This window comes from Taurulus bubalis, assembly GCF_910589615.1.
Source record: "Taurulus bubalis genome assembly, chromosome: 3".
In the NCBI taxonomy this organism is placed as follows: domain Eukaryota; kingdom Metazoa; phylum Chordata; class Actinopteri; order Perciformes; family Cottidae; genus Taurulus; species Taurulus bubalis.
This window is the reverse complement of record NC_136591.1, coordinates 22,951,872-22,962,054: the sequence shown is the minus strand read 5'-3', so window position 1 is coordinate 22,962,054 and position 10,183 is coordinate 22,951,872. Positions and strand designations below refer to the sequence as shown.

The window sequence follows — 10,183 nt, the reverse complement described above, 5'->3', positions numbered from 1 at the left end:
ATATTATATATATAATAACACAAAGACTTTTACACCCAGGCCCACTTTTATCTACATATGCTCCGATATATGTTTTAATTGAAACAAACAAAGGCTTGTGACGCAGCGGTAGAAAGCTAAAATCTTAAAGTTTATATATGAATCTAGATAAGTTTACGCGGCAGCATTAAATACAAATAAACATATGATACAACATATTTTGCATTCTTATATATCAAACTACTCAACCCTGTTCAAAAGTATCGATTACTCCGCCTTAGTAAGGCGACTAATCAATAATATTGGGCCCATTCTGGTTTACGAGTATTTTTACTTTTTCTGATTTTTGTATTGCTACTTTTACATATGGATACTAGGCGAGTCTTTGGTAACATAATGACACACGGACACACTCACTTGCACAGGTGTAATGTGCACAAACAAGTGAGATCACATTCCTACATCGCACACGGAAGCACCGCAGGGTGTTCATTGCTGTGTCTGTCGTTGAGGGATTCACCATTCAGGCATTCCGACTTTATCCGCTCTTAACGTGTTTTGTTTGTTTTAGCTGATTTCTTGTGATCGTGGGAGGAGACATCGGGCCACTGACGGGCGCTCTGTTCGGAGGAGGGTGACGGACCCCCAGAGCCCAAAAGGAGGGTTGGAAATGTCTTGTGAACTTGTGAAAATATGAACGCTCCTCACAGCGATGTGGACGGTGTTATTCTTTCTGAACCTGGGAGCTCTGCACTGTTCAGGTATGACTTCTTTTAACTAACATTAAGAGTACTACTGTTGTTTTCCTCCTATCCGGTCTTTAATTGTTATATGTTATATGAATCAGAATCAGAATCAGAACCATTTATTGCCAAGTATGTTCACATACAAGGAATTTGTCATGGCGGGTGGTGCATACCATTAAACAATAAACATAGTGCAAGAAATAGGAGCATGTTTAAATGTACAATTAAATGTACAAAAGAATATCAAATTAAAATAAAGTGCACAGACAAACAGATAAAAGTAATTTAAAACAAGTGAAATGTGAAAGTGGCAAGTGTATAAAGTGTTACTCTGTCATTAGACCACTTTTTAGGCTTGGAATATGGCATCAAGGGACATGTGCAGATTCAATAAATCATTGACTGACCAGAAACTCACTGTGGATAAGATATCATTTTATTAGGCCTCAGCAGATGTATGATGTGTACCCAATTAAAAGGGCAATCTTAACACAAAGTGTTTATATTTACAACTTGCCATGGAAACATTACGCAAATATTAAGAAACTAATTAATTTACGGTGCCTTCTAAGATACCTGCAGGATTGCCATAGTTACACACATGACACGATAATAAAGATTCATATTAAGTATATTATATTAAGATATCAAAATAGCCACTGTTGTATGCACACAGTTTCCATGGCATTGATTAACTTACTCCTTTATATTTTATTGTGTTTTATGAGAAGTCAAAAGTATCACAGGACAACAATATGAGGTATTAACAAGTACTTTTGTCATACTGTAAATACAAAAGGGAGTCAGTTTACCTATCTGCGCGAAAACAAAATCTTCTCCAAAAGTAACATTGCATTGCGAAAAGCAATTATGTAGTTATGATAGGGATTCTGATGACAAACACAAGTTCATATTATATGTGTCTCTTATCATTCTCAACCCTTTTCTCCTCAGTCTCCTCCTCTCCCCCCAGCCCAACCAATGTGACCTTCTCTTCAGTCAATCTGAGGAATGAGCTGCAATGGCTCCCAGGAAATGACACACCAGATGGCACACTCTTTAAAGTGGAGTATGCCATGTAAGTACATATTTTAGAGTTTAAATAAAACAACAAATACAATTAGTTTATTTAAATTAAGTGGCCCTGAGAACAAATATATTGTCTTCAAGTTGGATATACTTTAGGTTATTTCCTTGTTGGCGCATTACTGTAATTAAGTTGGACTTTACCTGGTTAAAAATTATATACGCCGTCCTTCAGCAAGTCTCGAAGGAATTTACAGACAAAAAGAAGCAGAGAAAAGAGACGAAGACAAAAGAAAAAAGTAACTAGATCTTAGCTCCTTGCTTGAGGGGGAAATACACACGGAAAGCAATGTGTTTTCAGCTCACTCCCTCTGCTATATTGTCCCAGCTTGTGCGGGGACTCGTCTGACCTATGTGGGTCTGCTCTGTCTTTCACAGCTACGGGGACAGCGTTAAGGGCAGCAGAGGCTTAAAGGTGAACTGGAGGGCTGTTCAGCGGTGTACGAAAATAGTGCAGAGATGGTGTGATCTGAGCAATGAGACGTGGGATGAGAAGGAGGGATACCATGCCAGGGTCCGTGCCGTGAGCCGGAGAGCAGTCTCCGCATGGGCCAACACACGGAAGAGATTCGATCCAAGGACGGATAGTAAGTTAAAGTGACATTCTGTCTAAAAATAACACACAGGGGAAGTCTAGAAATATTTTGAAACCTACCCCAAACTAAATATTTTTGCTCTATCTGTATAGCTAGTTTTGGGCCTCCACTGGTCTCTGTGGAGATAAAGGACAACAATGCCATCATCACGCTGAAGGGACCAATGAGATATCAGCCTGACAGCCACACCCCAGCGATTTCCATGGCAACACTATACCCCCAGATGACTTACAACCTCTTCATTGAAAATCACGGCACAACAGTGAGTAAAAACATATATGAACATGTCCCACCCTCCCGGCACAGACAGCCTGTTAAATCAAGCATCTGTTTGTTTGTAGCTGCATTTCCCAGTGCTCTCCAGTTCGTACACATATCGACTAATGGAGTACAATACAGAGTACTGCTTCTCCGCCAAGACAAGATGCCTCTCCAAGCCCGCCCGGTGCTGGTCCTCAGCGCCGTATTGCATAACCACGCCTCAAGGTACAACCATTAAGTGCATCTGTGTGACAATGAGAATATGTGGCTCCCTGTTTGACAGGTAGAACGGAATGTGACTAAACATGGTGCAGAAGCCAAGGACACTATTATGTTTGTGCATGAGTCTTTTATTGTAGGTGAATCAGTTAATATATTTCCAAAAGGAAAAGACAAAAACAAAGTAGATTTTAGCTTGATAACTCTACGTTTTACATGTTTTTCAAAGAGTTCTGATATGGTTTGGTGTTCACATAGTATTTCCTATATGTACTTTTACACACATCTATGTTTGTATTTGTGTGGCATGTTCTTGATCCTCATCCCCCTCCGTCTCCCTCCAGACCCTGTGATTGGCCAGCTGCAGACCGTGGTTGTGGGTATTGTTGTTTCATCTGTGTGCATGTGTATACTGGTGGCGGTTGGCTACTTCCTCTATCGCTACCTGACGGGGCAAGGACAGAAGAGCCCGTATATACTGGTAATGCATACACACACTGGCATTTTAACTAATCTATTTTTCAATAAAGTGAAAAGTCGAGTTGAAATGAAAAATGTCTTCTTAAGCCTTTTTGATCACACCCCAGGTCATATTGTGCACCTATTTTTATATATCAAAATCAAATGATCTTTTCTTAGTGTAAAACACTTTTCAACCTTTTTTGAGCCGTGGCACATTTTCTACAATAAAAAAATCCTGCGGCACACCAACAACCCAAAAAGTTACAGAATGTCACATTGTAGCACAATACAGCATATGTGGTAGGTAATTAGTGCGCTACCTACTGGCATGGAAGAGTATTCAGTGTTTCCCCTAGGTTTACAGCTTTAGAGCTTTAGGGGGGAGCGACTGACAGACAGACGGACATACTACATCATGGTACCTCACAGTACTACAAAGTAATACTTCACAGTACTAGTGACTACATCTGTGCTTTTAGAAATAATAGAATAAAGAACATTGCAATCACTTTCAATTAAACCAGATTGCTCTATCAGACAAAAACAAATGTGTTATCACTTTGTTAGAAAAATGAAAATAAAGTTATATCCGTGCAAAAAAGAACTAATATTTAGTTACTACTAAATAGCTTATTGTGGAAAACAACAAGCTCTTTTTTTTTGCAAAACAGAATGAGTGAGCATCACGTTGTATTGGTATGATTGGCTGCAGTGAGCTGCTTTCCTCTACAACTCTTTTTAAAACGAGGTTGTAGATTTGATACGGCCATTCTCAAATGTTGAGAGACGCAACAGCAGGAAAGATCTAACGGAGATCTCATAAAGATCGGCTTTTGGCGAAATGACAAGAATCGGCAAGTCGCGCATGCGCAAGCGTGACCTATTAACGGTGTACGGTAAAATCAGCATTTCCTCTTGCGCCCCACCTGTAATAAATACCGCCCCAGTTTGATAAATACTGACTTAAAGGAAACATGGTGTTCATTTATTTTAATGACGACCACAAAGTGTGCAGGCTTTGTCACTGGAGTGTGTTTTTCGGGCTTTTGGAAGAATATTTCCAGAGCCTCTCGATATGTGAAGTCAGAAACGTCATTTATGGAGCTCCAGGCTGCAGCCTGTTGGATGTTTGTCTTGACCTGCAAATACATTAACTGTTGGGCTTTAAAAGTGAGAGCTCATGGCTTATAATAGTGATATCTTAAAGCAGCAAATCCCATTGTGAAAAGCATGCAACATACATTTTCGACGCTCTCTCGCTCTGTCCACCGTGTGCTCACCTGTGTGCAGCGCATCGGGGCAGACCTCCACCGTCACGCACGGCGGAGGTCTGTCTTATGTTTTGATGTTTTTTTTCGAAGAAGTGCTGTAGATGAAAGCCAAAATTGCGGAGAAGCGACAAAGAAACCTTTGAAAGAGGGTTCAGCTCTCCGGCCATCTCAGTCTTCGCACAGAGAGCAGTGAAGAGTTGTAGACGCGACCCAGAAATGACAAGCTGTCGTGAAAATACGATCAATAACATACGGCCATTTAGTTTGTTTAATAGCAGAACAAGGTGCAGACCTGTTCTATAGGAAATTACTAGGCCAGCCACTATATTGCAGGCTCAGACACTCAACAATTGAAAATTATTTGCGGCTGCTAAATAAGTACAGTGGTGGACAATCACTGTGTTAGATAGTACTCACCCAAAAAAAATGCCAATGCAGAAGTGCCTTAAAGTTACATTATTTCTTATAGCCACCACAGTGTGACTTCTCCGATTGCAAAAAATAAGCCCAATTGTATAGAAGTCTATGAGAAAATTACCCCAATCCTTTCTTGAGTTTATGTTCTCATTCACTAGTTTCCTGCTTGATGACAGCATGATGTTCACTTTGTGAATTATGGTCCCATTTAAAATAAAATAGACGGTAAAGCTGGGTATGTTTAGATCAACATGCTACCTTGTGATTGACAGGTTGCTACATTCTAAGCACGCCTTCCTTTTAGCGGCTCAATCAAACGTGAAGGAATTGATTTAAATCCCTTTTTACACCACTCAGATATCCAGTTTCACTCACAGTACAAAAGCTAAAGACGCTCTAATACTTTTCTTTTTACTGGGACTATTGTAATGAAAACCTCTGTTAAAGAGTTAAAAGGGCATAATTACTTTACTTGTCATGACAAACAGCTATAAAAGATCCTCTGTGGCTCTGGAGGAGCTTTGAGGCCTTTACCAACAAAAAAAAGATGTGTAATAGGCAAAGTGCGATGCAGTGATGTAGAGCATATATCTCTGTCTCTGCTGATACAGTTTTTACCGTGAAGCACGGACTTTTTTGTGTGTCTAATTGGTATGTGACACATACAATGCTGTTTTGACTCCTGTGTGTGCTGGTAAGTTAAAAAAACGTTTAAAAAAGCTAAAAGGTCAATCTTTTAACGCTGCACAACTTCTCTTTCAACCTCCAGAACCCGCCTGCTTTTCATCCGCCCATTCTGATGTTTCCCCCGGAGAATCCCAACCTCATCGTCATCGCCATCATCAAGGAGATGAAGCCAAAAGGCGACAAACCAGACCCTGCGTGCCCCAAGCTCCCGCGACATCCACCGGGATACGCCTCCCAGAGGCCCGAAACACCGCCACAGCCCGAGGAACCCTGGGATGACCTGTCAGTCGACTATGGGTTTGTTGGCATTGCTCCGGAAACCGCTTACAGAGGAGAAGGTGGGAATAATCTAAAAGGTGAAGACCAGAAATGCGCAGCCAGACACTGGTACGAGAAAAAAGAGTGGAGAGTTGAGGACGGCCGCTCCGCTGGACACACGCGGACAGAGATGAGCACACTTACACAGGCACAGGCGTGGTTACTGACGCAAACCCAGGCACCATTACTGGCAACAATGCGAAAGGAGGATGGAGGGGAGGAAGAGGAGGAGGAGAAGAGAGAGTTTCCGGGTTTGTTCGTAAACACAAGCCCCAAAACTGGCCTCTTCCAAATTCCTTTAAATCGACCAACGACGGAGGGAGAGATAGATGGAGGTGTGGAGAACAGAAGTGAAAATGAGGAGCTACCGCTTCTTTCTGCTTATGCCTGTCAGCGCACCACATACACACCTACTTCCCACTCTGACCAGTCAGATTTCTTACCCGATGACTATGGCATTCTGAGACTGGCCTCAGCACACAAAATAGACGAAGATGATTATGAGGAGGAGGCAAATATTTGCATTGATTGGAATCCCGAGACTGGGAAACTAGTGCTGCCGCTGATTGGTGGGTTGATACAGGGAGAGAACAGGGTAGAGGAAGAGGAGGAGGAGGAGGTTGAGTTGCGGTTGGAAAATGTGATCGTAAGACAAGGGTCCGAGGAAAAGGCAGAAGCCCAGAGAGAGATGGAGGGAGGCAGGGCAACGGGCTGGGAGCCGGAGGACTTTTTGACCAGATGGAACTTGGTAATCTCGATGGACCAGTAGATGATATTCATCAATAGATTTACCCCATTCTGAAAAAAAATAAAAAATAGCTCTTCTTCTGGACGTTTTTTTTGTTTGTTTTATTTGGAATAAAAAATAAATTAAAAAAAAAAGGAAAAATTCTTAAGAGCACTGTGGTTGGGTTACTTTAATACCTGTGAATACCTGTGAATGTTTCTGCTTTAATATAATAACCTTATCTAATTAACAAATCACACTTATCAATGTCACACTGTGATCAACTATGAAGGAAATGATCTGTGTTCACCTACATTTTGAGCAAGGTGTAGCTCACTAATCCATGAATTTATTCGGGATGACCGTCATCCAAAGTATTATTCCGTTTATTTTTTTTGGAGACAGATTGCAAAATCTGTGAGTTCCAGTGGTTTAGTGGAACAAGGAAATAGTACTCTGACGTTTACTTAGGCAGCGTGTGTGATACTATATATGACCACAGTTTATTGCAGATACTCCGTGAGCAAACACATCCGTGTTTACTTGATATTGTCTAGCAGTTGTAGGTATTTTCTGGTTTCAGGTCCGTTCCTGTCTTAGTCTCAGGATCATTACGTCATTATTTTCCCGTTGTGCCCATCTGTGATTGCAGCATTCCTTTTAATTAATACAAATTCATCACTGCTGACTATGTTATATGAAGGAAATACCGACGTTCAGATGAGAAATACAGTATCTTTGTGATTAATGTGTTCATATATGAAGTCAAAACTACAGCACTTTACTGTTTATTCTTTTTCTACTCATTGTAGAGATGTCATAAATAATGAAGCTGCCTGACCGACAGTATGTTTTAATATTCTATGCCTTTGTAAAAAAAAAATATATATATATATAATTATATATATATATATATATTTTTTTAATCTTTTCTTTTTTTCCAACCAAACACCATCTACAGTGCAATATTACCTCATCATCACTTTGTCTTCTTCTCTTTTTTATTTTTCTACGCTACGTTTTCTTGTGTTTTGAGCCAAGGTGTTCGGATGCTTGGCAGGATGTTTTTGTATGCTGTCACATCTATACGTTATGCAAATGATTCTTCTGTATGCCATTAACACAAGCGTAAAATATGTAGATGATTAAAGCACATTTAATTTCCACTTTTGTTTGTTATTCAGAAGAAAGCTACATACATTGTTTTATTATGTAATAATGGAGGAAAACATTAGACTATGTTGTCAATGACTTTCTAATGACTTTCTAATTCCTTGTGTTTTCCATACAGCCCCCTCATGAAGTTATAACAAAACATTATATGAAGGAAATCTTTACTTTGACTGCCTTCACTCGGCAGTTACCGACACTGCGCTTTCTCATTGTCTCATTTGGGAACATTTTGGGGAATGAAATACTGTAAAATCTCTTACTCTTCACTGGTAATCTGCATGTATCTGTAAACTACACGGGGACATTTTGAAACTCCAAAGGTACTTTTAGGTTCATGTAGTTACACAACTCGGTGACGAGTTTGATGCCGTTCATGAAGATATCATGTTTTTCATAGTTTTGTGAAAGTATGTTGCAAGACAGAATTATTGTATACTCAAATCAATTATAATAAAGTTGTTAACTATTCTGTTCTGCTTTGTTGTTAAGTTAATATTCTGATAAAAGTATACAACTTTCTCGCTAGAGGTTTGTACTCTTACCAACCTTTACATATTCTCTGGACAAATACTGTTTCAAAATATTCACACACTGGAAGCATGATTCACCTTTAACTCACCTGCCTCCACAAGATGCAACAAGAGAGTGAATAGAGACATCTGCTGGTCAAATTATAAACACCAATAATGACATGTTATGCACAAGTATGAACAAGGACACTTCTTTTCACATTCCAATTATTTTTCATTCATTACAAAAACATTTTTTAAATTTATTTACAAATATGATGTATAACCATATACAGTATAATACATGTTTGGAGCCATATTGGTTATCAAACTAAGCACCACCATGGGCCTTGCATCGCAGCTGCAGCAAAACATGTAAAAGCATTAGACGTAAAGTAATGTAATTACCAGCATAAAGGGTACATGATTAAGTCACATTTTACTGTTGTGGCAGGGTGAGGTGACGCTAACCTACATCATATAATATTTTTTGTCTTGTTTTATGTGGGAAATCTTCAAATAAACTGGTAACTGTGAAACGCAGTTGTAAAAAGAACATAATTAGTGAATTAGAAGTAGAAGGTTACACAAAATGGAAATAGGCCTCAACATAAGTACAAGCACTTTACTAGAAAAAGCCATGCATCCAAAATTGTAGACGTACAACTGTATTAAAAGAAATATATAATTTAAGTAAACAAAAGTAAAAGTAGGCCTATTCATATGTAGCAGGGCCCATTTTAGAATCACACATATTTTACGTATTATATTTAGTGTTAAATGTGTACAGCACTTTAATTGTGCAGAGAGCCTACTTTGTATGCTGATTCCTATACTATTTTATAAATTGCTTTTTTAGTATTAATGATCTAAACCCCAAAAGAAACTAACTAACTCACTTTAACTAAATGCTCAAGTGAGTAAATTGACTTGATTATATCCCACTTTTGCTATTATTATTATAATTTTTTTGACTTAGTTCCAGGAAATGGTCGACAGAAAAATACAGTGTATAATAAACATGTGCTGTGTTGTTAACTTAGAGAGAGGGAAATATACAAAAAATATATATTTATTATTTTACATATTTATTTTATATATTTATTTAATTTATTTTACTTGCTCAGTAACGTCAGAGCCCCTTTAGGTGGCGCATTCTCGTTGTTATATATATATATTATATATATGTAATTATATATGTCAAATAATGATATACATATATTTTTAAAATATATTAATTATTAATTATACTCTCGTTATGACATATATATATAATTATTTTACATATTTATTTTATATATTAATTAAATTAATTATATTTCATTTCATTTATTTGACTTGCTCAGTAACGTCAAAGCCCCTTTAGGTGGCGCCCTCTCGTTAACCGGGCAGCTCCTCCATCCATCATGGCGTAATCCTGCGCCCTTCGGTTCCCGGAGCTCCGGCATCACTGGGCGGGACCTCGGTGGGTCAGCACTGCCAGCCGTTGGGCACTTCCGCCGGGCTCGGGTTTCCTTCGACTCGGCATTTAAATTGAGCTGCAGCCCCATCAGCTGCTGCTACATTCAGCGCCGCGCTGTGACAGAAAATAGGCTCCTCGTATTTTTTGTTTTTGCACACATCACAGCTGGTCCTGAGGAGGTTTGGTGTGTGTGTGTGTGTGGAGGCTTTTGTGGGCAGAAGAGCGGGAGCCGTTGAACAATAACGGGGGTTGCGCTCTGACAGCAGCTCG

General features: G+C 39.2%; 1 protein-coding gene across 2 annotated transcripts; it reads left to right on the top strand.

The window, feature by feature from the left end:
* The first annotated feature begins 533 nt into the window (after positions 1-533).
* il20ra (interleukin 20 receptor, alpha) lies at positions 534-8,404 on the top strand. Of its 2 annotated transcripts, XM_079215597.1 has the most exons (7): positions 534-740; positions 1,680-1,803; positions 2,190-2,398; positions 2,500-2,669; positions 2,749-2,893; positions 3,232-3,368; positions 5,807-8,404. In XM_079215597.1, the coding sequence occupies exons 1-7, from the start codon at positions 692-694 to the stop codon at positions 6,809-6,811; spliced, it is 1,839 nt and encodes a 612-aa protein (XP_079071723.1). In that variant the 5' UTR covers positions 534-691; the 3' UTR covers positions 6,812-8,404. The 2 variants fall into 2 exon arrangements, with proteins under 2 accessions (XP_079071723.1, XP_079071724.1); XM_079215598.1 differs by lacking the exons at positions 534-740; positions 1,680-1,803 and having other exon boundaries at positions 2,289-2,398; positions 2,504-2,669.
* Positions 8,405-10,183: the final 1,779 nt, after the last annotated feature.